The following is a 25,187-nucleotide window of genomic DNA, read 5'->3' as shown; positions in this document are numbered from 1 at the left end:
GAATCAGTGGATATATGCGTGCTGATCCGTGAGTGAGAACGAGAAGGTGGTATGATCGGATGGATCGGTTGAGTTACTGTGGGTGCGATCACGATCGTGGGTGTGTTATCAGCGGGCGGTGATCGGAGTCTATCACGACTGCGTGTCGTGACCGACAGGGGTATAGGTATCTGATTACAGCGCGGAGGCAGCTTGATTATGTTCCGATGGGTTGACCTCGGTCAATACCCAACGATACTCTTCTAAGGTGTGGAGAGGGGGAGACGGTTACAGTTAATTGGATATGACGAGTTGTCGATATCCAACGGTTGTTCTGATACAGATAAGTTCGGCGGTTTAACGGTTTGTTTTCATTCAACGCTCAGCTGAACATTAAAAAAAAGTGGAACCCTGTCACAGTCGACAGAGAACACTGGCGGGCAGTCAGGAAGCAATAACGTGGAAGAGCGTGTGGGATTCGAGGTACGGTAAGAGATAAGAGATCAGTACATCAGTAGTACGATATATATATCGGATCCATGTTAATAGCCAAACACGTGTAATCATAACGCGGTGTCCAATCAACAACGGATCACGGATCACAAGTATGACACGTTAATCACATGCACGTAAGCAGCATGCTTACAACCATATACTAGAAGGAAGACAAATATTCCTTCTATATCACGATGGATCTTCAGGCTCGTTGATCGCAAATATCTACAAGCAGTTTACTTCAAGTAAGCAGTTGGGAATCTTGGGATCAAACAGACATGTACGAAGTTAATACAAAGCGAAGGTGGAACTTCATGTAAATTTAAAATTCGTGGGATAAGGATCAAGCGCCCAAGTTTACCCAAGGCCAAAGCCGGGCCACCAATTTGTACTTATCACAGAGTGTTGTGGCACGTGACATATGGTCTGCCCCCCCGCCCTGCGAACAACGAATTTTACAGCATTGTCGTCGTCGTCCATCTTGTTCTTCTTGCTCTTGCACATGCGTTGATATTCGAATACATCTCCCACCCATGACAAAAATGCATCACTCTGAGGGGCATCTCAAACCCGATCAACCCACCGACCAGTCATCTCGCAGTCATTCCACGAACGACACCGTATAAGCGACGCAGCAGTCACACTGTATGGTCTACAGGTGATACGTCAGACGGAAATCCACACAAGGATATACATCCCAGAGGTCGCTTTCACGATAGTATCACATGGAATGAATATTGCCTCCCTGTGTATGCGCCACCACGCTCACCCACCTTCTCATGCCAAGCATAGGAAACTAATCTTATATGGTATCAACTCGTTTACGCTATGACACAGAAAAGAAGGAAATTCTGACTGGATCGACTGTCTTCAAGTAACATTGCGGAGGTTTCAGCTTGTGTAGGTAGCTAGTGCCGGCGGCAGTGCATTTTCTAGACCTTATATCTCTGTCAAGTCTACTTCGAAATAATTAAGTAAGTACCACGACGAAAATTGCAATAAAAACCAACCAGTGTTGAGTGCATCGAATATTTTTCGTGCTAGACACTACTGCTGGTTGACACATGCACGCGTCCCTGGAAGGCAATGAAAGTCATGCCGGTTACTGCATCAGAGTCGGCCACAAGCTTTGCGTGATATTCTCGAACCCCAAGAATCAAGCGGGGTCCCAGCACAAACATCTGCACGAGCTGGCATATCTCAAGTGCAGCAGAAAGTCCCTTAGAAAGTGAATCCTAGTATAGCGGTGGTCGAATAGAGTGGTCTGCGACAGATTAGCGTACCGCAGAGGGCGCCGAATATGCATACGCGAGGTCGAAGCAAGTCACGGCAACACAGCTAGCATGTTCAGAACATCAGTGCAATCAGGGAACTGTATTCGCAATATGAGCTCACCCCACAAAGTAAACCAAGTGAGTTTTCACCAACACAGTGAACATGTCCCCAATAATCCCTCTTGTTAAATGTAGTCGCAGTTCACGAAAATGTTTTACAGCAATCCAGACTGCAAAACACAGTGCGATCACCTCCCAGACAGTGCTGAGTATCCAAATAACGGAAACCAGAAGTTGGGCATCTTCCGCAAAGGCAACTGTGCACTGATAGGTGCCGGAGATAATGGATTTCACTGGTATTCAGAAGCACGTGTATGTCCGTCGAGTCCAGAGCATTGAACAATACCGAACAGTGAGAAATGTGTGAAGGAGACGCCTCAGTCGACGATGACAGCCTGACTTCGGAGATTGTTTTTGGCTTTATGGATTTCTTGCGCGTCAGACAGACGACCATCAACCCATAAGTCCTTGAGAAATTTGACTAGTTCTTACCTGCAGCAGCTTGTGATAGGCTTGAGGGCAGTCATGGAACGTCAACACACACCCAGCCGAGACTCCAGAGGGAATCGAATGATAACAAGACCGGCCATTGGAAATTTGGAATGAAGGTTTTCATGTCACGTGATTCTACCAAATCAACCAGAGTCTCTTGCGCATCATGATTCATTGAATGATTGCGAGACATCGGTAGACTCCTTGCATGCATGGATTAACAGCTAGTACCACATGTGATGCAACGTGATATTGCCCAGACATAATTCTATCCTCCAGAACACCAAATAAATACCGGAACAAAGTTCCTACTAAGTATTCCAGAACTACACATATTCGCTAGTCAATGCATCTCCACCAGCCTGGAAAACAATTGACGTCATGTGTGAACCCCCGTCGGACCTGGACACAACCTTAGTGTTATATTCACGAACGCCGAGAATCAGACGTGGTCCCAGCAGACACATCTGGAACACCTGGGCGATGTTGGCAACGCCGGCATAAACAGCAGCTCCCAACGAACTCGAGTGCTGTGGACATGATCAGGATTGGTCAGATGCAGATACCAGTCGCAGGCCAGCGCACCATGAAATTTTGAGACAAACCGCCAAGAGTTAAGCAAGCCACGACAGCAAAGCTAGCCGTGCAGAACTTCAGCAAAATAAGATAACAATATTCAAATCACTGAGCTCACGCTAGAAAGTACCGCATGTGACTTCGTATTAATACCGTAAAACAGTCCCCAATGGTCGATCCTCTCTGCGATTGTCGCAGTTCATGGAGGTGTTTTGTAACAATCCAGACTGAAAGAACAAAAGCGAGGACCTCCCATATAGCGGTGGGTATTATCATGTCGTCATTCAGATCTACTGCGTCTGTGTCAAGATTGTAACCACAGATATGATAACCAGAGAGCACGGTCTCCCCTTATATTTGTCCATGAGTCCCGAGTGCTCAAGGCTGTCATCAGTTAATTAAAGCTTACCCCCCGAATAACCAAGGTTTCCAATTACCGCCATGACTCCGGTGGCGATCGTGGAAACCAGCAAGAGTAAAGCGAGAAAGATGAGAATTTTGTTGGATCGCCCATACATGGCGTGTATCCGAGTCATCATAATGACTTGCATTATATGTCAGTCAAGTCAGTATCAGTAAGTTACGGTAAATGAGCTCACCGCCCAGCATGGCATTGACGACAACAGGCACCCATATCATTGTAAAATAAAAAATATTGCCTGAAAAACCCAGTGTTAGATGTGCATCGATGGACTCGATGCTTCGAATGAACTTACAGCTGATGCGGTCAGGTCTAACCATCAACTTGTCCAAGATTGTCACTCACCCCTGTGTAGGAGTGTAGTTAGTAGTCGAATGGCAATGTTAGGCACGGTGCTAAATACCCACCACGTTTGTTATTGGGACTGAGAGTAACCCTATATGCCGCCAGTCAGCAGAAACGAATCGTGTATTTGAGGATACATACATAGTATGAAGTTGCTGATTGTGAGATATGGTTTATTAGTACGGTGCAGTGTCAACTTGATAGCGTTGCAAACATACAAAGAATATAGTATTCCAATGTTGCGGACCTAGCGTATGTTGAAGTCAGTAAAATATGTCAACTGCGCGCACAATATAACGTACACAAATATAAAGAGCAGTCATGAAGGACCAGCGTTGCATCTGCCTGGACTCAGCCGGACTATCCTGTTTTCTTCTGACACAGGACTTTGCTCACCCAGATCAGTTCGAACTGTTCGAGCATTCTTAGTGAGATGTGAGATGGCTGCACAGGTCGTGGCATCGACTTACCTCTTGTGCGAATGAAAATACTTGAGTACCGTATACATATCAATGATCCCTTCGGAAAGTAATGTCGCTCACCCCAATCGTATACCACTACTACAGCGCATGCAACTGCGAAACCACAGTCAAAGTTAGTGAGGCGTCAACATTGTCATGCCATTTTCTCTTTACGAACCTGAAAAATAGCTAGTCAAACGAGGAGCGCTGATGAGCGGCCAGAAATCGGGATTATTTGAGATGGTGTAGGTCATATCAGGATGGAGCGTATGGAGTTCGTCCATACATACCACCATCCAGCGCTTTTATAGTGATCAGGCTGGACAGTGGCCGTGTCTTGAATCACACTCTTCATTAACCGCAGCATGTGCATACCAGAAAGGGGGTAATTAGTGTGAGAAGCCACGGTGACCTAGTGCTACCCAATTGGTGTCCGGGGTCCTGGAATTTGCAGGTATGGACGAGTGCCGCAAATTGAGTGATCATAGATTGAATCCTCCGCTGAGTCCACTCACCTAAACCTTTGCACAAAAACCATGTTTCCCTTGGAAACGGAGTACTCCTAGGTAATTCGCTCGAGCAGCCTAGTTAACTAGAGACACGGCGAGTTGGGAAGTGCTGGACGCGTCGGACGTACTCCGTGCTCGCGTTCTGCCCAGTACGCCATCGACAATTCAACATCTTAGTGTCAGGACTTCGGATCTTTGGTATCCCCGGGTTGAGGTGGCAATTATGTAGTACGTACTAATCATTTCGAGCTCCATGGGGCCTCAGGCCTCAGGCTTACCCAACAAGGAGCAACCGTTGATGAAGGAGCACAGCTGCGCACTGCAAATAGAGGAAACCATGATTCTTGATACATTCTGGTTTATCCACAGCGGCCTCGGTCACAGCCATTTCGTATTGCACACCCAGAACTGCTAGTCGCTATCTCAACACCTACATCAGGGAGGAAAAAATATGTCGAAGAAACGCCACCACAGTCAAACACTGCACTCACATCTACACACGATCCCCAGAGTTTCTCTTCCCTTCTTTTGGTTCGTGTTCGCTCATAATTATTTCCTTTGTGTGTCGATCCCTCCCCTTTATCTCTCGATCTCTTTCCTTCTAATTCCTCGACCACTCTACTCCCCATCCCTCAATCCCTCATTATCATCTGGGTGCACTTAGTGGTCCAAAGCAACATACGCATACGAAGAGGTAACATGCCTAGCCACGCTTAGCGAGCACGCAGAAGCGAAGAAGCTGATGGAGCACGTCCAAGGGCTGAGGTAGAAAATCGCGGGGAAGAGTATTCCTGTCGAGGTGTGTTTTTCGTTTTCATTTCCTTGCTTCTTATTCGCTCCCCCTTTCCCTTCCATCCCTCTACCCATCTCCATCCCCACACGTTCCTATCCCCCATCACAACTCAGACCCAACGCTAACCAAACACACAGAAATACATCGCCCGTAAAGCCCGTACCTAATCTGACACTTCTCCCTCCAGCCCTAGAGCTCGCCTACGTATCCCATGCGATCGTGCATGCGCCTAGGGAGGTTATTGTGAGGGAGATGATTCCTGCTGTTGGTGGTTCGTCGGAGCGAGTGTTTACTTTCATTTGGGCGTGAGGGTAGTAGTGGTGGGTGGGGTGGGCAGTAAGGCGAGTGAGGTTAAGAAAGGAAATAATAAGAAGCTGGAGTCACGCGGTGGGTATTGGGAGGATGTCTGTTTTGCGCGGTTTTTGGAGGGCGTGTGTTGATGGTTTGTGGCGTATCTGGTACGTTTTTTGTGTCAGGCTTTTTCCGTTGGGATTAGCATGTTCGAACGTGCTCATTCTTGGCGATGGCACAGCTTGCCTCACTGACTTCGGTCTGTCCCTTGTGTACTCCGAAGTCATGAGCCCCTCTCTGGCTTCCTGGACCTCGACATTCAACGGCAAATTTCGGTGGCTGGCTCCCGAGCTACTTGGAGAGCCGGATAATGAACTGCCAATACGGCCAAGCGAGTGCAGTGACATCTATTCCTTTGGTGGTATTATGTTACAGGTACGTCTAGGAAATTTTTATACTCCCTGCTGATATTGTTAGCTCTGCTTCTAGGTCCTGACCAGCAGAGTGCCCTACTATTACCTAAGGGACGCTGCGGTCATTCAACACATAGGCAATGGGGCCAAGCCTATGCGATCACGTTACCCTGCGTTCTCTGATAACTACTGGCATTTTATTGAAGAATGCTGGTCAACTGCACCTCAGGATCGTCCATTGGCCGAAAAAGTTGTCAGGATGATCAGGGATGAACTGGACTCGCTGTCCCGTTCTTAACTTAACTTGTATACCACATGTTGTCGATGTTGCGTTATGGTAGGCCTGGACAATGGCCACACCTTCCAGCATAGCACCATCAAAAATCTGCAACCCCTAGTATTGCCACTGCACAGTCTTAGGACCGCTAGCTTTACCGCCCTCAAAGTTTGAAGTGTCGTTGTTAGATGTAATTGTCTCGAATAAATTTTCATAATCGGCGGACTAGTTCTTGAATAATATATGGAGGGAGAAAATATTGTGGCGGCATAAGGTCACTTGACGCTGAGTTGTTGCACTGACATGTTAGCCTCAGCAAGAATACAGCGCCAAGCGACACTGGAAAAAAGGGTTTCGAGAGCGAGGATGCGTATGAACATCTAAAGTAGGTCCATCGAGCGCAGTGCGCTTCCATGCGTGGGAGGGTGGTATTGTAGAGAGAATAGTAAGGTTGGCAGTCACAGGTATGTATACCGTCCCACAGTAAGGCACGTAACTTCGTCGATCTGAATGGCGCTGAACTGTAGTTCAGACGAGACCCCTTCACGAAGAAGGGAGGAGCAAAAAATTATGCGATAATCATCAATAGGCCCGAGGGCTCCAATTGACGACAGCAGACCCTGACAGAAGCCATGGGGTATGCCTCGCGTTGAAGGAAGAAACCATCAACAAGTCAAGGCAGGGAGCAATTGCTAAATCATGTCATGAGCGTCGAAGTATGGAACAAATGTGTAACAACTTACGACTGTGAAAACCATGAAGGACTTCAGAGCAACGTGTCGGTTGCAGAACAACATCCAGTTCCGCATGAATTTCCACAACAACTCGGGGTGAAGCGAAATCTGAGTCGAAGCTAGCCACGTAGGATCAACAGCATACGGCAACAGCTTGGCATCACAATGGAGCTTTCGATGGCAATGATCTGTCAATCATAAGTCATATATCCATGTCCTGATAACGGGTCTAAAGAGCCCATGGAAACTGAGCCACACGCCGCGCGAAGCACAGAAGCACCAATAGACGCCTTAAAGGGTCGTCCTCGTATGCTTTGTCCATGACTTGTTCTATGAACAACGCATCATTTTTGGTCTCGTCCATGTGGATGAGCATCGGGATATGTTAGATCTGCGTGATATGCGCATTAATGTGCGGTTAGACACTGGTCAATGATATGACTGCGTGTTATACGCGTTTCTGTGGAGTAAACACTGGTATGGTTGGTCAATGACATGACTGGCTCGTGTGGTTTGCATTGGTCTGGTCAACGGTATGAATATGGTATGCGTTTTTTAAGTGCTTTTGAGTTGGCGGGTCAAGGAGGGCAATGCCGCACGCTGCACAGGCAGACGCACGAGTGCACCGATAAACCACGCCCGACATATCGAGGCGAACAATCCTCGTGTGCATAAACAAAGCCACTTGACCCTAATTGAAATGTATTTGGGTTGGCGGGAGAGGGTGGTGCCGCACGCGAACGCACAATGCACCGATAAACCACGCCTGACGTATCAAGGCGAACGGTCCTCGTATGCAAAAAACGCCACTGGACCCTTGTGATCAAATGCTTTTTGGGTTATGCAGGTTTTTGTGGTATGCAATGTCTGGTCAATGGAAACGTTTATATGGTTTTTGGGTAGGCGGGTCAAGGAGGGCAATGCCGCACGCACATGGGCGAACGTGCAAATACACCGATAAACTACGCTCGACGCATGGAGACGAATAGTTCTCGTATGCATAGACAAAGCCACTTGACCCTATTTAAAATGTGTTTGGGTTGGTGGGAAGAGGGAAATGCCGCACGCGAACGCACACATGCACCGATAGACTACGCCCGACGAATCGAAGCGAACAGTCCTCGTATGCAAAGACAATTCCACACCCCTGATATCATGTGATAGTGATAGCAGCAATTGATCAAATTTTCGAAGTGGGTGGCAAAGGCATCGAGTCAAGTATCGAGAAATATCGCTTTGACGCTGAGTGGTATGGGCGGGGAGTGAAACGGCTGCGGTGACACGTTTGCCTATCTGGGTCACTGCGTGGCTGCAGAATATTCGAAGAAGGCGATAAGAGTGTTTTCGAGGCTGATCATGAACATGGGCTGAAGACTTGGGCGATGGAGCATCATGAGAGTGTGAGACAGAACAAGAAGATTGGAATTCCGACTTTGTCAGAAGACCGGAGACTACCGGTGAGACGTTTAAGGCATCACATTCCCACGAAACGCTAAAATGCCTCGTTAATATTGATCGTCCCACGGACTCCCACCAGCGCAATACGTATCTTTTTCTTCGACATCTTGCATCTCGAAGCTCCGCGGAATAAGCACAGATTTACTGAGCACAGAGCTCTACAGCTCCTCAACTGCAAGACAAACAAATCACTGTGAAGCGGATGGCCTATCGTGATAATGACACTTCTATCCTTGCTGATAATACTTTGTCTGCAACCTCTGCGGTGCCTCCTGCACACCGAGCCAATCCGCAAACTCGTACTCGATACCCATATATTGCGACCAGAATTGTACGGTGCCGCAGAATCTGGATGGTGTGCCTCAGGGTTGCCAGGGTGGTGTTGACCAATGTGAGCGAGAGCGTGATTCTCGTGACACTCAATTTGTCCACGTCTTATCCACTGTCGTATTACCATTCTGTCGTCCATCTATTGGTGGTTTGAACTACTGGTCCAGGGAGGAAGGAATCATCGATATCGATCCTCCCTCCCTGGACCATCGTTCCGCTAGAGGAAGGTGGTTCCCACGGCTAGTCAGGTTGTCTCGACTCTCAACACTTGGGCTTTCTGCATACACGGGCCTACGAACACCTGCGAGATGAACTGGAAATCTTTGGCGCTCTGTTTCTTATGCTTTTGTCACTGTTGTCTCGCCGACAATGGCATGGATATGTCCATGGATGGTGGCATCAGTCTTGCTGTAGGGAACATGCTCGCGTACCTGCACTTTACGCCAGGAGACAATCGTGGGTTATCTTCACAGGTATACACAATAAACTCTTCTAATATGCCGGAATATAGTGTGGTTCCTTGGCTGGGTTCCTAAGAGCTCCGGAGCCATGGTTGGCACATGTATCGCACTGTTTATGTTGGCGTTGATCGAGCGCTGGATAGCAGCTTGCCGAGCAGTCATGGAATTCCACTGGGGCCAACAGTACGTTCTTTTCCCTTCATTTGCATAAAATATTTTTTACGAATGATCAGGGCAATTATCATTGCGTCTGATAAACTCAATACCCTACCAACTCGGACATCTCGCATCGGATTCACAAAGCGCTTTACGCCTCCTTTCATTCCCGCGCATGATATTACACGTGGGGTCATGTTTGCAGTGCAGGCGCTGTTGGGCTACCTCTTCATGCTGGCAGTCATGTACGTCGTACTGCTCTTTTCATTTTTAAGGTGTTGATGTGTTGGACATGGACAGGACGTACCAGCTGGGTTTCATACTCTCCCTTGTGGTGGGGCTCGGAGTGGGAGAGACTTTCTTTGGAAGATTTGGTAGTATTGCGCATGCACATTAAACCGATTACACGCGTTCTTTTTGTAAGTATAGAATGCTGCAAAATATCGTGTTGTTCAGTTACCATCATGCATGCCAGGCAAAACATGTCCGCGCGACGATCATCGGTAGAACGCAATCTTTGGGCAGAAGTTCCATTCTGACACTGTCCCGCTGCTTATACATGCACTAATGTCCCCCATCACCACTGCTGTTCTTTGTTGATCAGAGTTGTTGCATTGTATGGCTGCTGGCACCGTTTTGTACATTACGAAACTCAATTACGCTGTTCTCCCGCGCTCTCTTAGCACATCCGGTGTACTCCAGACCCGCAGATGTGACTGTAAGAGTCTGCCACGAACTCCCTCGTCAATTTTTGCGTGACCCGCGGCTCATCTAAATTTCTTGATCAAGAAGTGAAAATGCTTGAAAATGTTGTTCTGACTTACTAATCAGGCGCTTGAAACCGCCGCGCACCGGTTATCGACTTGGCTTCTACCTCCTTGCTGGCCCGACAAGATGGCTGCTCCAGTCATTCCCAGTAGCTTTCAAATTTACAAGTATGTTTGACACACTTTATCCTGCACACTGAAACGCATGCATGAGTTGCTACAGCTCATATGTCGAAGATCCCAAATGGCAAATCAAATTCACCACGATCTGGTGTTCTGGTCTGGCGCTGGCTGTGGCCGTTTCTGTTCCGAGCTTGATTCTTGGTCTGAGGCATGGGCGTTCCCTCAAGGGCATCACTGGAATATCAGAGACCAATGGATATCGGACCGCTCATTCTGAATCCGATAGCATAGAGCCTCCACCTACCCGTCGGAGATTCCGCAGATCAGTTGGAGCTTGGAATGCTCTTATCTCACCGGTGTACTGGTCTCCTCCGAAACTCGGACTCAATCTTGGACAAAGTGCGCATCGGAGGCATCATGGTACCGCATGGGAAATACTGACACATTGCCATATTCAGTCATAGTCTTGTCGGCGTACCTTGCAGCTGTACTTGTCTGCATCATAAAGGATGCACCTCTTATTTCGAACCCAAACAGAGCTGGTGAGTCAGCCACACTCATTAATATTTACGAACGAGAGAAGCTTATCTGAGTCACTCAGGATTTATCGCTCTCGCACAGTTCCCGGTCGTCTTTTTGTTCGCAACAAAAAACTCAATCCTGTCCTTACTGTTAGGACCAGGGAATGGCTACGAGAAACTCAACTTTATGCATAGGATGGCAGGAAGAGCTATGTTCCTTGCCGGATGCATTCATGGATCCCTGTGGATTCGCAACCACCTTCAGTATGGACTTTCAGTTCTTGGTCCGCAGAAAGAGACTTCGGGAGTGGCTTCGTTGGCGCTGCTCTGCATCATTGTTCTTACGTCGTTGAGGCCAGTTAGGAGATTGTTTTATGAGTATTTCTTCGTCATCCAGTGAGTATGTTGTTTCGCGTCACACTAAAGCTAAGGTTTGTTACAGCGTTTTGACATATGTGGCATTCTTTGTAACTATATGCTATCATACTATATATGCGTCACCGTGGATATTCCCTCCCCTCGCATTCTATGGTGCAGATGTGTTATTGCGCCTGTTCCGCTATCGAATCAAGGACGCCTCATTAACTGCGCAGGACGCTCACATGACTTTGGTACAGGAAATAGTCGAGCGTTATTCGATAATTGCTGACTTCACCTTTGACAGATCCGCGTTCATAACTGCGATGATGGCTGGCTCGCTGGCCAGCATGTCAGACTGCGCGTTTTCTTCTCCAACAGAGTGCTTGAATCCCACGCCCTCACTATTCTCTCCGCTCCACCTTCCATTTCGTGCCTCTCCTCACCAGGACTCATTCTCGCCGCACGAACTGATGGAGATTGGACTCGGGCATTGAATAACTACACCCGAAAGGAACAAGAACGTTTACAGATCAATGAGAAGTGCGAGGGTGATTCATCTGCGTTCGTTCAAGTCATGCTAGATGGTCCTTACGGGGGGTCAAGTGTCGATCTGGGTCTATACGAAAGCGTATTGCTTATAGCCGGCGGGTCTGGCATCACATTCACCCTTGGTCTGCTGGACGATATCATCGGCAGGTGTGTCAAACTAGGCCGCAGTCAGGGAGAACGAACAAGGAGAATCGAATTCACTTGGTGCATTAGATCTTTCGGTAATTCTCTTTTTCGATCACAACAGGCGTCACATTATCCTGATCCACTTTATGCAGGTCAGATAGAATGGTTTGCTCCGATGCTGATAGATATTGCTACAGCAGCATCGAATAGCGCCATTGACCTGCACATTTCTATTTTCGTAACGTGCCTTTGCAATCCTGAAGCGGTGCCTCATATCCCCAACTCCATCGTCACACTCTCGCGTCCGTCTGTTCAGGAGCTTCTCAAGGACTTCATCAGTCTTCCGCCTACGTCTGAAACGGAAGATATGATCGAGACCCGATTTGATGAAACTAAGAAATGGCAGTGTTCGGGTGGGGGAGTCGCGGTCTGTGCTAGTGGCCCGGAAAGCTTGACCAGGGAGGCACAGAATGCAGTGGCGAGATTAGGTATGACCATGAGTATGGATGTGGGCGGGATTGCTCTACACACGGAACTGTTCACTTTGTAGTGCTGAAGTAAATGTCGGATTTCATCTCAGTTATTTGACATCAGCGTCGGCATCGAGTTATATTAATTATAACGAGCTCGACGATTCATAGCTAGAAGGAACGTATCAAGTCATTTTGCTTCTGTACCAGTACAATCACTCCTTACCATCGATTCGTTCTCTTCATTTGTCCGATGAGCATCAAGTAGCAAATTCTGGCAATAACTTATCTGCGCAGTTTTGAGTCTTGCTCGAAGGCTAATAAGCGATGCATCCCATTGGCACTTGTGGATTAATTTAGGTCATGATATCATGAATTCTAGTACTATGTGCGCACATGGTATAGGGTCAGTCCCCCACCATAGAGGAGAGTCATGAAGAACGGGATGAGACAACAAAAGACGCAATGAAACCCGGAAGCCAATAAATTCATTAGAGAGGTAATGAAGACTGTCATCGATGAGGAACGACATCCCAAGGCGAGTATTACAAATGAAAGAGAATTTGAAGGCGGAGGCTAAGAGCCCCAGACTTCAAGCTTCAAGGATTAGTGGTCCAGCAGTCAAGGATGATGTATTGTTCGTCAACTGAGACTGGGGGGAGGAAGGCATGTAATATTTCAAATATGAAACGTTAAAGGATAACCATATAAGTAAAACGGGGGATAATGGTGTTCTTTGCACCAGATGCGATAGAAAGTACATAGATCGATTCCAAATTCATGACACTGGTATAACAAGTGTCGGAGATGCATATATCAGAGTCGTGATGAGACGCGATGCGATAGCTATTCCTATCAAATATTATTAAAAGTATTGGGCATATGTTCGAACTAACGTCGTTTGAGGGCCAGAAGGCTCGTCCTGTTTGCCCACAGAGTCTAAGTATTGGGCATATGTTCGAACAAACGCCGTTTGAGGGCCAGAAGGCTCGCCTGGTTTGCCCACAGAGTCTAAGTATTGGGCATATGTTCGAACTAACGCCGTTTGAGGGCCAGAAGGCTCGCCCGGTTTTCCCGCAGGATATTGCTCGGGCATCCGCTGACTATCGAGGGCAGGGGGGGTGATGTTCTCCATGTGTAGTACAAGGTAGATACAAGTGGAGGGAAAGATGGAAAGAGGTGTAAAGAGAATAAATACCCCCCACACGGAATGTGGACTCCGCTGTGGCACACTGGCACTCAAGGTGCGTCCACAATCGTGACCATGTATGTACTAATCAGATGAACAATATAAAATCAAAACAGCGGCGGGAGACTCCGAGAACAGTTGGCCTTCCACAGGCTGCCCTGTCTCTTCACTTTAGCACATTTTCTTGAAGCAGTCACCCCGTTCGTGCCCTCCGGTGAAGCACACTGGCCATGATGATGATGCTCTGCTACCTAAAATGGGATGTGGAAAATTACGTATGTGATCATATGTCTATTGTCCCCAAACCACGTGTTATGTAATTACTGTACAGCTTGACTGTGAGCCAGTGTTCGGCCGGTCACTGAACGTTCACAAGAGTCGGTGAACGTTCACCAGTGAACGTCTCTGTATCTACGGGCGAACGTGAATAGCTATGGTACCAGGAGTCCAAGGGAAAAAATTATATAATCATATCTGATTGGCTAAGGCCTGCCTAACCGAGAACTCGCCAAATCTTACTCGTCCAAAATGTCCTCCCCCTGAGGAAATTCTGCGTCGTCAATACCGTCGGCATCCAAATCCAACAGCTCGTATAACTCAATCTCAGCATCTAAGCCTCGAATGGCCGTTTGGTAGAAGGATCCTAGCCAATCTTGAGCACGAGAGAAATTGAAGAGATCTTTGATAGGAATTCGCTGGAAGTCTGAAGGATTAGCGGCTACCTCCATAATCTCAGAGGTCGTGAACGACTCCTCATCCTCAACAGCTTGAATCAAGTGTGCGGCAATTTGCCGTAGCCCTCTGTGCTCATCAACTTCGCTACCTGTCTGCTGGGGACTGCTGAAGGTATTTGTATCATCCTCCGCAGGGTTGACCTCGTTGGTATTCTGGCAGTAGCGCCGTTTGAGCCGCTTCCTGACGGATCCTTCGCGAACATGTTCCTCGTGGAGGTACATCTTCAACTCTGCAAGTAGCATAAGATTCTGGGTGGAAAGTCGATTTCGCCATTTCGTGAGGATTGCACCGAAGATGCTGAAAAGACGCTCGCACGAAGCAGAATTTGGACAGATGGAGAGAATTCGCTGAGCAATTTTCTGGAGGGGCTTTATTTCAGAGCTGCCGTGCGAAAATCCATCCCAAATATCGAGAGGATCAACTGATGTGCCCTGTAGGCAGAAATAGGTCAGACGTGGAGGAATACAGCTGTAGCAGATGAATTACCTGGTCCTTTGCACGAGATACTAATATTTGTGTATATATGTCAAGTGGCTGGAATTCAGGCGAACTTTTTAGATAGTTATCAAGATCTGTAAAAAGCTCGAGTGGTGGCACTCCACCGTAAAAATGTGTCCAGAGGCGACTGAAGAGGGACATTAGCCCCGCACGTGTTGTCAGAGGAATATTGTTGAATGGTTTGTCTTTGTAGAGTGGGTCGACGATAACGGCGGCAATGAAAACTTCTTGATCGACTTGAGCCCAGCGACGCTCGGCACTCTCCAGGACTGCGTTTCGAGCCACAAGGTCAGATTCGTCGCCAACTCTCGAGTAGCGGTAGTAGAGAAATCCAAATGAAATTGGAATGTACTCGGGTTTCGAGTGGGCAGCTTGGTGAACATTTGTCATCAGGGCAATTGGCTCCAAAAGGTTTTTCCATCTAAATGGTAGTGCAACGTCAGTCAAAATAGCATCGTGTCCCAACGAAATATCCCCACCGAGCCATTGCATGCCAGAATGTTGGATTTTTGATTGTTGCAATGGCAGCTGAGGTCTTTGCTCGTGAACGAGCATCACCCGTAGACCGTATTTCTGCTTCGTGCTTTGCTATCAATAGCTCTAGTGATGGTCGAACATCTAAAAGTCGCCGGTATGCTAAATAATGTGACAACCACCGAGTGAGAACAGCACGAATGATGGCCAGCGTCTTTCCCACAGTCGACATTTGGAGTTCGCGAAGGAGTGCGAGAACGTGGGTTTTGCTACGAAGCCATGTAATCAACTCCTGTGCGAGGTCACCATATTGCCCGTAGTCATCCTTGGCTTTGAAGAGATCCCCCACGATAAGGTTGAACTGTAAAATAGATAAGCTAACTCGCATACTATTCTCGCATCGATGACCTACCTGATGAGCAAGGCAGTCAGGTGTTACTAAGTGCGGAAATTTTGTGCGAAGGAGTCGCCGAGCCTTACGAGACTCTCCAGATGCATCAGTAGTACATGCAATGATAATTACTCCCCACTCGCTCTCAACTTGATTGATTGATTCGATAATTTGCTTCAGGAGTTCTTCAGCATTGCGCGAGTCACCAGATGCATCGTGAACACGGACGGCACGCAGCTTATAAGACAAAGGAGTTAGTTTAAAGGTCATAAAAACATCCACAACTTACCTTTCGTTTTACGGTCATCATGAAACCAAGCAAATGGTGGCTATTCTCACCAGTCCAGCCATCACATTGCAGCGTTCCAACGGCACCACGACATTCTTCTTTCGCAGTGGCTTTGATACCACGAAGGACTTGAGGCATGACACGTTTCGTAAGAACCTTCGCTGACGGTGCTTTCGCTCGAGGAATAAACCTATCACAAAGTCTCAACCACTCTGGATTTTCAACCCATCGCAGTGGCAATCCTGCACTCGCAGTTACCCGTGCTAATCCTGCTTCCCAATCTGCTTGATCAGCATCGGTCCAAGTTTGGCTGGTTGACCAGTGAGCTCCGACAAGCGGCGACAAGACAGATCCAGCAGTGACAGGCTGCGAAACAGAGCGATATGCACCTGAATTAGTCAAGCGCTGGCGCTTCGAGGGAAGCGAAAGGAGCGTGATATCAGAAATTGCAGGACTGGGTGCACGAGAATCGAATGCCAGCGGGCTTGGTAAAGATAACAAGCCCGAAGAGTCACCGGCAATTGGAGACGGTGCCGAAAGACCTGGAATAAAGAGACCAAGAGCTGGTGAATGCGTAGCTGAGGACGGTCCCGCAATTTGAGAAGAATCGTTGTGCAGCTGAGGCATGGATAGTGTAGCGTGTACCGCCATGGGTTGCATCACTTGATTGAAGCGAGCAGATTTGTTGGGCGAGCCATGCGCTACAAGATCACCTTGCGCACGTGACCGAACACTCTCAGTATGTAGCTCGCAGTCCCGGATATGCGTCATGAGCGTTTTTGGACGACTGACATGCCAAATCCGTTGCGGATCATGCTGGCCAGTAGCCCACACTACAATAGAAAGTGTTAGAAATAACTAGATGATACAATTTCAGCTTACCTGCTCCCTTAATCGCCTGCTCATCTCGTACATGATTCCGCGATCCAAACTGTACCTCAAGTTCATCACGAGCCCGTTCTGCCGCGACGTAATGCTCGAGTTGTCTGGTGCAGATTACTTTGGCCTTCTGCTGCACCATTGATATTGGTTCTGAACTCTCATAGCCGGGGTGTTCTGTAAATTCCGTCCACCACCAGCCACGATTAGTACTCCGAGTCTTCTTCTTGCCGCTGGCCATAGGACAACGGTTGCGGAACGGCGATGGACGAGAGCAAGAAAAAAGAGCAGGTGCTGTGTTTCGCGCCATGAGCCACAACAAGCCATATAGGTGGGGGCACGAGGATTCCGCATGGATTATTACGAGCATTGATTACTATTGCGCAGTTGAGTTTGCATTAATATATCATAGCTTGGATGCAAAACTCACCTTGATTGATAACACTACCAGATGCAGCGAAGAAGGCAAGGACGTGTGAGACAATGCTCATATGTAGCTAGACATGCATCTAGATGTGAGTAGTCGCGCGCTCGATGCTATTATCTATACCATTTAGATATAAATTGAAACGTATCATTCAGTTTCTATATAAAGAATATACAAGGACTCATGGCACCCGACACGTTCACGATCGAGTGAACGTTGGCAACGGTCATCGACTTTCCCACGCTTTGCGTTCAGTGAACGAACACTGCAGTCGCTGACCGGCAGAACACTGCTGTGAGCCGCTGACTCGGAGCGCTTGAGCAATCACGCGGTGTCAATCAAATCGATGACTGCGTAGTCACTAGTCACGGATGGAATGATCTATGCACAGAACAGAGGAAGAAACATTGAAGTTTAGCTTACCTCCCTGACTCCAGTAACCAGTGTTCTGCCGGTCAGCGACCGCAGTGTTCGTTCACTGAACGCAAAGCGTGGGAAAGTCGATGACCGTTGCCAACGTTCACTCGATCGTGAACGTGTCGGGTGCCATGAGTCCTTGTATATTCTTTATATAGAAACTGAATGATACGTTTCAATTTATATCTAAATGGTATAGATAATAGCATCGAGCGCGCGACTACTCACATCTAGATGCATGTCTAGCTACATATGAGCATTGTCTCACACGTCCTTGCCTTCTTCGCTGCATCTGGTAGTGTTATCAATCAAGGTGAGTTTTGCATCCAAGCTATGATATATTAATGCAAACTCAACTGCGCAATAGTAATCAATGCTCGTAATAATCCATGCGGAATCCTCGTGCCCCCACCTATATGGCTTGTTGTGGCTCATGGCGCGAAACACAGCACCTGCTCTTTTTTCTTGCTCTCGTCCATCGCCGTTCCGCAACCGTTGTCCTATGGCCAGCGGCAAGAAGAAGACTCGGAGTACTAATCGTGGCTGGTGGTGGACGGAATTTACAGAACACCCCGGCTATGAGAGTTCAGAACCAATATCAATGGTGCAGCAGAAGGCCAAAGTAATCTGCACCAGACAACTCGAGCATTACGTCGCGGCAGAACGGGCTCGTGATGAACTTGAGGTACAGTTTGGATCGCGGAATCATGTACGAGATGAGCAGGCGATTAAGGGAGCAGGTAAGCTGAAATTGTATCATCTAGTTATTTCTAACACTTTCTATTGTAGTGTGGGCTACTGGCCAGCATGATCCGCAACGGATTTGGCATGTCAGTCGTCCAAAAACGCTCATGACGCATATCCGGGACTGCGAGCTACATACTGAGAGTGTTCGGTCACGTGCGCAAGGTGATCTTGTAGCGCATGGCTCGCCCAACAAATCTGCTCGCTTCAATCAAGTGATGCAACCCATGGCGGTACACGCTACACTATCCATGCCTCAGCTGCACAACGATTCTTCTCAAATTGCGGGACCGTCCTCAGCTACGCATTCACCAGCTCTTGGTCTCTTTATTCCAGGTCTTTCGGCACCGTCTCCAATTGCCGGTGACTCTTCGGGCTTGTTATCTTTACCAAGCCCGCTGGCATTCGATTCTCGTGCACCCAGTCCTGCAATTTCTGATATCACGCTCCTTTCGCTTCCCTCGAAGCGCCAGCGCTTGACTAATTCAGGTGCATATCGCTCTGTTTCGCAGCCTGTCACTGCTGGATCTGTCTTGTCGCCGCTTGTCGGAGCTCACTGGTCAACCAGCCAAACTTGGACCGATGCTGATCAAGCAGATTGGGAAGCAGGATTAGCACGGGTAACTGCGAGTGCAGGATTGCCACTGCGATGGGTTGAAAATCCAGAGTGGTTGAGACTTTGTGATAGGTTTATTCCTCGAGCGAAAGCACCGTCAGCGAAGGTTCTTACGAAACGTGTCATGCCTCAAGTCCTTCGTGGTATCAAAGCCACTGCGAAAGAAGAATGTCGTGGTGCCGTTGGAACGCTGCAATGTGATGGCTGGACTGGTGAGAATAGCCACCATTTGCTTGGTTTCATGATGACCGTAAAACGAAAGGTAAGTTGTGGATGTTTTTATGACCTTTAAACTAACTCCTTTGTCTTATAAGCTGCGTGCCGTCCGTGTTCACGATGCATCTGGTGACTCGCGCAATGCTGAAGAACTCCTGAAGCAAATTATCGAATCAATCAATCAAGTTGAGAGCGAGTGGGGAGTAATTATCATTGCATGTACTACTGATGCATCTGGAGAGTCTCGTAAGGCTCGGCGACTCCTTCGCACAAAATTTCCGCACTTAGTAACACCTGACTGCCTTGCTCATCAGGTAGGTCATCGATGCGAGAATAGTATGCGAGTTAGCTTATCTATTTTACAGTTCAACCTTATCGTGGGGGATCTCTTCAAAGCCAAGGATGACTACGGGCAATATGGTGACCTCGCACAGGAGTTGATTACATGGCTTCGTAGCAAAACCCACGTTCTCGCACTCCTTCGCGAACTCCAAATGTCGACTGTGGGAAAGACGCTGGCCATCATTCGTGCTGTTCTCACTCGGTGGTTGTCACATTATTTAGCATACCGGCGACTTTTAGATGTTCGACCATCACTAGAGCTATTGATAGCAAAGCACGAAGCAGAAATACGGTCTACGGGTGATGCTCGTTCACGAGCAAAGACCTCAGCTGCCATTGCAACAATCAAAAATCCAACATTCTGGCATGCAATGGCTCGGTGGGGATATTTCGTTGGGACACGATGCTATTTTGACTGACGTTGCACTACCATTTAGATGGAAAAACCTTTTGGAGCCAATTGCCCTGATGACAAATGTTCACCAAGCTGCCCACTCGAAACCCGAGTACATTCCAATTTCATTTGGATTTCTCTACTACCGCTACTCGAGAGTTGGCGACGAATCTGACCTTGTGGCTCGAAACGCAGTCCTGGAGAGTGCCGAGCGTCGCTGGGCTCAAGTCGATCAAGAAGTTTTCATTGCCGCCGTTATCGTCGACCCACTCTACAAAGACAAACCATTCAACAATATTCCTCTGACAACACGTGCGGGGCTAATGTCCCTCTTCAGTCGCCTCTGGACACATTTTTACGGTGGAGTGCCACCACTCGAGCTTTTTACAGATCTTGATAACTATCTAAAAAGTTCGCCTGAATTCCAGCCACTTGACATATATACACAAATATTAGTATCTCGTGCAAAGGACCAGGTAATTCATCTGCTACAGCTGTATTCCTCCACGTCTGACCTATTTCTGCCTACAGGGCACATCAGTTGATCCTCTCGATATTTGGGATGGATTTTCGCACGGCAGCTCTGAAATAAAGCCCCTCCAGAAAATTGCTCAGCGAATTCTCTCCATCTGTCCAAATTCTGCTTCGTGCGAGCGTCTTTTCAGCATCTTCGGTGCAATCCTCACGAAATGGCGAAATCGACTTTCCACCCAGAATCTTATGCTACTTGCAGAGTTGAAGATGTACCTCCACGAGGAACATGTTCGCGAAGGATCCGTCAGGAAGCGGCTCAAACGGCGCTACTGCCAGAATACCAACGAGGTCAACCCTGCGGAGGATGATACAAATACCTTCAGCAGTCCCCAGCAGACAGGTAGCGAAGTTGATGAGCACAGAGGGCTACGGCAAATTGCCGCACACTTGATTCAAGCTGTTGAGGATGAGGAGTCGTTCACGACCTCTGAGATTATGGAGGTAGCCGCTAATCCTTCAGACTTCCAGCGAATTCCTATCAAAGATCTCTTCAATTTCTCTCGTGCTCAAGATTGGCTAGGATCCTTCTACCAAACGGCCATTCGAGGCTTAGATGCTGAGATTGAGTTATACGAGCTGTTGGATTTGGATGCCGACGGTATTGACGACGCAGAATTTCCTCAGGGGGAGGACATTTTGGACGAGTAAGATTTGGCGAGTTCTCGGTTAGGCAGGCCTTAGCCAATCAGATATGATTATATAATTTTTTCCCTTGGACTCCTGGTACCATAGCTATTCACGTTCGCCCGTAGATACAGAGACGTTCACTGGTGAACGTTCACCGACTCTTGTGAACGTTCAGTGACCGGCCGAACACTGCCAGTAACAACTTGAATGTAATTCAAGTTGGCGGATCTCCCAAGAGGAAACAGTAAGCTGAGACTAGACTTGGTACCCAATGATCCATTCTACTTTCTTCCGTTCCCAATTCCCAGAGCACTGACTTGTCTTACTATCTGCCGGATCTTATTATCCGACAGTAAGCAAGCAACAATTGAGCATGCACCAGAGCAATCCTTTGGATATTTGATGCATCCCGTTGGCACTTGTGTACTAATCTGGGTCATGATATCATAGGTTGGCAAAATTGATAATATATTGTTACAAGTGATCCGCTCGCCTGAGGACGACGGTCTCATCACCTGCGATTGCGGTTATCATGCGAGCATTAATATTGACATGATCGGGCGGCACAGTTCCACCACCGAAAGTGAGAACGGAGACAGTAAGATTGCTGCAACCGTCCTCTATCTCTATAGAGGCACAATGCCAACAATACCAACAATACCGTGAAAGAAGCAGCAGGACGCCATGACGAAGGAAGTTGAACTGGGAGGGATCACAACGCACGAGGGCATGAAAGGGGCACAATTGGAGCGCCAAACTTGAGTGGGGTACAAGCGTGAGTCAGAGTGGAAAATCAAAGCCTTGGGCTCGAGTGGAGCGCGCACATGGAGGCGACGCGAATTGGTTCCGCGGGATCAAACGCCAGTTGATCCCATCTCGATGTTCGCCCCGGATTCATTAGATTGATTCGAATTCGGCTGTGCCTTGCATGCAATCATTTGGAGAGATGGTAGTGGACAGTTTGGAATATGCAGACAGGAGGTACTCGTGTGTTGGAAGGCTCTTGAATCTGGATAGTAAGTATCCATGAGATATGAGGAACGCAGGGGTAAGTCTGAATAAATATAGGTTATACAGAGCAGGATAAAAACGGTACAAAAACAGGTTGTTAAACTAACTTCCGCTATCGCGCAAGCCTCAAAGTACTACTAGTGCAACTAGCCACGTCGCAAAGGCAACCGATGTCTATAGTAGTAATCTTGATCGGCTTCGTCCTCGGCTTGCTGTGAAGCATGAGTAATAGTATCCAACCTCAAACAGATACCTGGGTGCATAATGTTGAGAGTGTAAATAGCGACGGTGACGAAGGCCCCATCGAGCCAGTCTATCGACAATCAATCGTCAACATATTCAAAGTGAAGATAGTCATGGTGCCGGAACGTACTGAAGTAGACCTCGGTCGAAATCACTAACCCAGACCACCCATCGGCGAGTTCCACTGTGCGGTATACGGACCTGAGGACGAAGTTAGGTCATTATAACAAGATGTGCAGAACACTTACCGAATGAAAATGCAGAGGGTGCAGAAGCTCAGCCCGGAAATTGTACGTTGCATTTTCTTGCTTATAGAACGTTGACCTTTCCCGAATCTAATATCCTGGTGGCGGAAGGGTGCGTTGTATTTCCGACGCAAGAGAAACTCGGCCGCCAAAGCGACGTAGATCACTATGGAAACTAGAGAGCGAAGGGAAGGAATGTTAGTAAGAGAGTATCACAGGGCCACGCATCACGCACAAAGCTGGGCAGCAATTCCTCCTAGCATGATGTGCCCGCCCTGTCTGCGTTAAGTAAATGTCACAAGGTGCTAGAAGTGGCACCTACGAATGTGGGGCTTTGGCCCTGATTGACGGCCTGCGCAGCGAATGCGCCTCCAACAGCTTGTATGGTCAAGCAAATAACATCCTACATGAACCAGAGGATATGAAGGGTTGGCATCATTTGTATGTGAGGTACTAACAAAGGAGCAAAAAACGACGGTATCTGCGCGAAATCAGTAACTTAAAGTCAGTACATCAAAGTAACACCAACACATATTGGGCGTCAGACGGCTGAACTGGGGTCCGAGTTGAGTGATTATCTTGCCAAGGATGATAAAGTTGGCTGCAACTAGTGGAGTAGGTGCTATGATGGTGCCAACGAGCCTGCAGCGAAAATGCTTGAGTGTGCATGCGACTGATTCCTTCTCGATGAACACTCACTGCATCTCAAAAGGTGTCAAAAGCTGGGGGCTCCGGCTTGACCATAATCTGGCACTCCATCCAAATATTTCCAGAACACCCGCAAAGGTCGCTGTGGGAATCATCCACCAGAGTTTATACTTGAACGCCTGACCCATGTGGATGGCTGAAGCTGTGATGACATGATTGTGCACTGTCAACAGTGAAATTCATACCAGTAGAGATACTATACGACACTACGAACTAAGGAAAAAATATATGAAATGGATGTGAGACGTCCAAACGACATAACTCACAAAGATACAGATCCACTCCGTAGGGACATAGTTGTAGGGGCTTTCACTGGCCTGTTCTATTGACCATACACTTGTTCATAGACATCACGACATGATAATATCATCGCACTTACGAGTCGTATAAAACACAGAGCTGGTGACCATGGTGAGGAAGAAATTGCCTGCAGTTAGTGGGTATCGAATAGAGGGAGCTTGTTTAAGCAAAGCCAGCATATCTACTAAACACAGATCAGTTCGACCCCGGACCGCACAGCGTTTCAAAATGGCATCGTGGCAGCGGTGTTAATGACATGACCGCCAGACCGGTGATACAGCAATGAGCTGTCATGGTGTGCCTTCGGCTGGACTTGCTGTGAGCTGAGTAGTTGTGACTCCTTGTAAGTTCCAGCTCGATGTGCCCGTTGAAGGGTCCAATGCAATGCATATACGGGCCCATATATGTTGTGACAAAGCACAGACACAACGACAGAGGGAGTAGACTTTACTGCTTCGAGAAAGAATGGTATGTGCGATTTGAAATCACAACCTGCCGGCACTCAGGACTCGTAATTATAAGGACGAGGTTCTAGTGATTGGCACAGCTGTTTCGGGAAATGATGACGATTGCGTCGTGGCAAACGCAGGAACACGGGCCAAGGCCATAGCAGTGCACTGGCACTCGCAATCTATGGTACGCGATGTCATTTTCGGTAATCGCTACCATTTTAGTGTAGTGGCCTACATCTCGACAAGACCGTTCTACGGAGTTCCTACTGAGATCCGAGCTGGCGCTACTTGCTAAATATAAGAAATACAGCACATCTAGGAATTCGACTGTGGGTATATCTGATGCAGTTGTGTCCATGGACTCGGACAGCGAGCAAGGATTGGAGCACGAGTCTGGATCGGCGCAATGGGACGTCTCTTGGAACGGTTTGTTGACTTCTTGGAAGGGCGATCTTATGATAAAGAAGGAACCACTGTTTTCCTTCTCGAGATGGTCTGACAGAGGGTGATCGGAGTCGAGCGATTTAAGCAAGAGGTGACTTGAAACTGGAGATCGTTAATGCGAGGGAAAACGAAAAAAAAAAAAGATACGTACATCAACAGCCTTATGCAAGGGGGCGAAACACTCGCCAGAGAGTGCACCACTTAGTCCGCCTGAAAAGTCGTCGTAGACAAAGATGGCCCCCGAGCGAAACGTGCTCCATGATGTGTTTCAAAGAACACTATCAGGCTGAAGCAATCACATCTTTCGACAGTGGTATGTTTTGAACCAACAGAGCCTTCCTCCACCCTAGATGAGCGAGTCAGAGATCCCCGGGTGCTGACCCATGCCGGAAATCATTGACGAAAGACTCATACGTGATCATATGGTCCATGCATGACTGTTAGAGAAAACTGGCGCAAGAGAAGCATGCACGATTGCCAGCGGCAGTGACCAGTGAGAAAATTTAAAAGCAACAATTGACTCAGAGCAATTGCAAAGTTCAAACAGGTTCAAATGCGGCTGCAAGAACCT

The 25,187-nt window shown here is 47.8% G+C and overlaps 11 protein-coding genes across 11 annotated transcripts; 5 read left to right on the top strand and 6 right to left on the bottom strand.

Annotated features, from left to right (window-relative positions):
- Positions 1 to 2,537: 2,537 nt before the first annotated feature.
- On the bottom strand, positions 2,538 to 4,479 carry DEU56DRAFT_41062 (uncharacterized protein). The gene is made up of 13 exons (XM_041346093.1): positions 4,282 to 4,479; positions 4,185 to 4,217; positions 4,113 to 4,132; positions 4,039 to 4,053; positions 3,945 to 3,983; positions 3,861 to 3,889; positions 3,784 to 3,797; positions 3,701 to 3,733; positions 3,476 to 3,535; positions 3,286 to 3,420; positions 2,995 to 3,226; positions 2,886 to 2,937; positions 2,538 to 2,830 (listed from the first exon to the last, which is right to left on the bottom strand). Exons 1-13 carry the CDS (start codon positions 4,397 to 4,399, stop codon positions 2,627 to 2,629), a joined length of 984 nt encoding a protein of 327 aa, XP_041203910.1. The 5' UTR covers positions 4,400 to 4,479; the 3' UTR covers positions 2,538 to 2,626.
- Positions 4,480 to 5,540: 1,061 nt separating this feature from the next.
- DEU56DRAFT_828450 (kinase-like domain-containing protein) lies at positions 5,541 to 6,582 on the top strand. The gene is made up of 2 exons (XM_041354426.1): positions 5,541 to 6,131; positions 6,186 to 6,582. Exons 1-2 carry the CDS (start codon positions 5,808 to 5,810, stop codon positions 6,405 to 6,407), a joined length of 546 nt encoding a protein of 181 aa, XP_041203909.1. The 5' UTR covers positions 5,541 to 5,807; the 3' UTR covers positions 6,408 to 6,582.
- A 1,262-nt stretch (positions 6,583 to 7,844) lies between these two features.
- DEU56DRAFT_40983 (uncharacterized protein) lies at positions 7,845 to 8,270 on the bottom strand. The gene has a single exon (XM_041346089.1). It carries the CDS (start codon positions 8,120 to 8,122, stop codon positions 7,895 to 7,897), a length of 228 nt encoding a protein of 75 aa, XP_041203908.1. The 5' UTR covers positions 8,123 to 8,270; the 3' UTR covers positions 7,845 to 7,894.
- An 820-nt stretch (positions 8,271 to 9,090) lies between these two features.
- Positions 9,091 to 10,322, top strand: DEU56DRAFT_40898 (CTR copper uptake transporter). The gene is made up of 5 exons (XM_041346081.1): positions 9,091 to 9,364; positions 9,420 to 9,552; positions 9,603 to 9,770; positions 9,826 to 9,944; positions 10,001 to 10,322. The coding sequence occupies exons 1-4, from the start codon at positions 9,217 to 9,219 to the stop codon at positions 9,920 to 9,922; spliced, it is 546 nt and encodes a 181-aa protein (XP_041203907.1). The 5' UTR covers positions 9,091 to 9,216; the 3' UTR covers positions 9,923 to 9,944; positions 10,001 to 10,322.
- A 97-nt stretch (positions 10,323 to 10,419) lies between these two features.
- Positions 10,420 to 12,521, top strand: DEU56DRAFT_744848 (iron reductase; the record flags this gene model as incomplete). Its single annotated transcript, XM_041349106.1, has 7 exons — positions 10,420 to 10,460; positions 10,516 to 10,814; positions 10,874 to 10,957; positions 11,017 to 11,332; positions 11,379 to 11,547; positions 11,601 to 12,066; positions 12,124 to 12,521. The coding sequence occupies 7 exons, from the start codon at positions 10,420 to 10,422 to the stop codon at positions 12,519 to 12,521; spliced, it is 1,773 nt and encodes a 590-aa protein (XP_041203906.1).
- A 55-nt stretch (positions 12,522 to 12,576) lies between these two features.
- DEU56DRAFT_40978 (uncharacterized protein) lies at positions 12,577 to 13,045 on the bottom strand. The gene is made up of 2 exons (XM_041346087.1): positions 12,838 to 13,045; positions 12,577 to 12,784 (listed from the first exon to the last, which is right to left on the bottom strand). Exons 1-2 carry the CDS (start codon positions 12,955 to 12,957, stop codon positions 12,632 to 12,634), a joined length of 273 nt encoding a protein of 90 aa, XP_041203905.1. The 5' UTR covers positions 12,958 to 13,045; the 3' UTR covers positions 12,577 to 12,631.
- A 1,737-nt stretch (positions 13,046 to 14,782) lies between these two features.
- DEU56DRAFT_744904 (uncharacterized protein) lies at positions 14,783 to 15,725 on the bottom strand (the record flags this gene model as incomplete). The annotated part of the gene is made up of 2 exons (XM_041349110.1): positions 14,783 to 15,284; positions 15,343 to 15,725. The coding sequence occupies 2 exons, from the start codon at positions 15,723 to 15,725 to the stop codon at positions 14,783 to 14,785; spliced, it is 885 nt and encodes a 294-aa protein (XP_041203904.1).
- A 96-nt stretch (positions 15,726 to 15,821) lies between these two features.
- On the bottom strand, positions 15,822 to 16,320 carry DEU56DRAFT_705850 (uncharacterized protein; the record flags this gene model as incomplete). Its single annotated transcript, XM_041347407.1, has 2 exons — positions 15,822 to 15,965; positions 16,018 to 16,320. Coding segments are annotated over 2 exons (447 nt in total), but the record flags the coding sequence as incomplete, so codon positions are not given.
- A 2,739-nt stretch (positions 16,321 to 19,059) lies between these two features.
- DEU56DRAFT_705236 (uncharacterized protein) lies at positions 19,060 to 19,558 on the top strand (the record flags this gene model as incomplete). Its single annotated transcript, XM_041347390.1, has 2 exons — positions 19,060 to 19,362; positions 19,415 to 19,558. Coding segments are annotated over 2 exons (447 nt in total), but the record flags the coding sequence as incomplete, so codon positions are not given.
- A 96-nt stretch (positions 19,559 to 19,654) lies between these two features.
- On the top strand, positions 19,655 to 20,597 carry DEU56DRAFT_744843 (uncharacterized protein; the record flags this gene model as incomplete). The annotated part of the gene is made up of 2 exons (XM_041349105.1): positions 19,655 to 20,037; positions 20,096 to 20,597. 2 exons carry the CDS (start codon positions 19,655 to 19,657, stop codon positions 20,595 to 20,597), a joined length of 885 nt encoding a protein of 294 aa, XP_041203901.1.
- Positions 20,598 to 22,370: 1,773 nt separating this feature from the next.
- Positions 22,371 to 23,830, bottom strand: DEU56DRAFT_917191 (RTA1 like protein-domain-containing protein; the record flags this gene model as incomplete). Its single annotated transcript, XM_041357959.1, has 11 exons — positions 22,371 to 22,537; positions 22,598 to 22,668; positions 22,716 to 22,887; positions 22,948 to 22,987; positions 23,035 to 23,115; positions 23,171 to 23,193; positions 23,242 to 23,354; positions 23,412 to 23,556; positions 23,606 to 23,633; positions 23,687 to 23,742; positions 23,800 to 23,830. The coding sequence occupies 11 exons, from the start codon at positions 23,828 to 23,830 to the stop codon at positions 22,371 to 22,373; spliced, it is 927 nt and encodes a 308-aa protein (XP_041203900.1).
- Positions 23,831 to 25,187: the final 1,357 nt, after the last annotated feature.

This window comes from Suillus clintonianus, assembly GCF_016758775.1.
Source record: "Suillus clintonianus strain FC179 chromosome Unknown DEU56scaffold_101, whole genome shotgun sequence".
NCBI lineage: Eukaryota > Fungi > Basidiomycota > Agaricomycetes > Boletales > Suillaceae > Suillus > Suillus clintonianus.
The sequence above is the reverse complement of the archived record's forward strand: the minus strand, read 5'-3'. Positions and strand labels throughout refer to the sequence as shown.

Excerpts from the sequence above, each read along its gene's own strand:
- DEU56DRAFT_41062 (XM_041346093.1), bottom strand. The coding sequence starts at position 4,399 with ATGGTGGTATGTATGGACGAACTCCATACGCTCCATCCTGATATGACC. Across the intron at positions 3,890-3,944 it reads TGACTGCTCTTTATATTTGT|GTCCGCAACATTGGAATACT; the intron begins GTACGTTATATT and ends AACATACGCTAG. Across the intron at positions 3,227-3,285 it reads AAACCTTGGTTATTCGGGGG|GGGAGACCGTGCTCTCTGGT; the intron begins GTAAGCTTTAAT and ends GACAAATATAAG.
- DEU56DRAFT_828450 (XM_041354426.1), top strand. The coding sequence starts at position 5,808 with ATGTCTGTTTTGCGCGGTTTTTGGAGGGCGTGTGTTGATGGTTTGTGG. Across the intron at positions 6,132-6,185 it reads TTGGTGGTATTATGTTACAG|GTCCTGACCAGCAGAGTGCC; the intron begins GTACGTCTAGGA and ends CTCTGCTTCTAG.
- DEU56DRAFT_40983 (XM_041346089.1), bottom strand. The coding sequence starts at position 8,122 with ATGCATACGAGAACTATTCGTCTCCATGCGTCGAGCGTAGTTTATCGG.
- DEU56DRAFT_40898 (XM_041346081.1), top strand. The coding sequence starts at position 9,217 with ATGAACTGGAAATCTTTGGCGCTCTGTTTCTTATGCTTTTGTCACTGT. Across the intron at positions 9,553-9,602 it reads GAATTCCACTGGGGCCAACA|GGCAATTATCATTGCGTCTG; the intron begins GTACGTTCTTTT and ends ACGAATGATCAG. Across the intron at positions 9,771-9,825 it reads CTCTTCATGCTGGCAGTCAT|GACGTACCAGCTGGGTTTCA; the intron begins GTACGTCGTACT and ends GGACATGGACAG.
- DEU56DRAFT_40978 (XM_041346087.1), bottom strand. The coding sequence starts at position 12,957 with ATGACAGTCTTCATTACCTCTCTAATGAATTTATTGGCTTCCGGGTTT. Across the intron at positions 12,785-12,837 it reads GGGGACTGACCCTATACCAT|TGCCAATGGGATGCATCGCT; the intron begins GTGCGCACATAG and ends TTAATCCACAAG.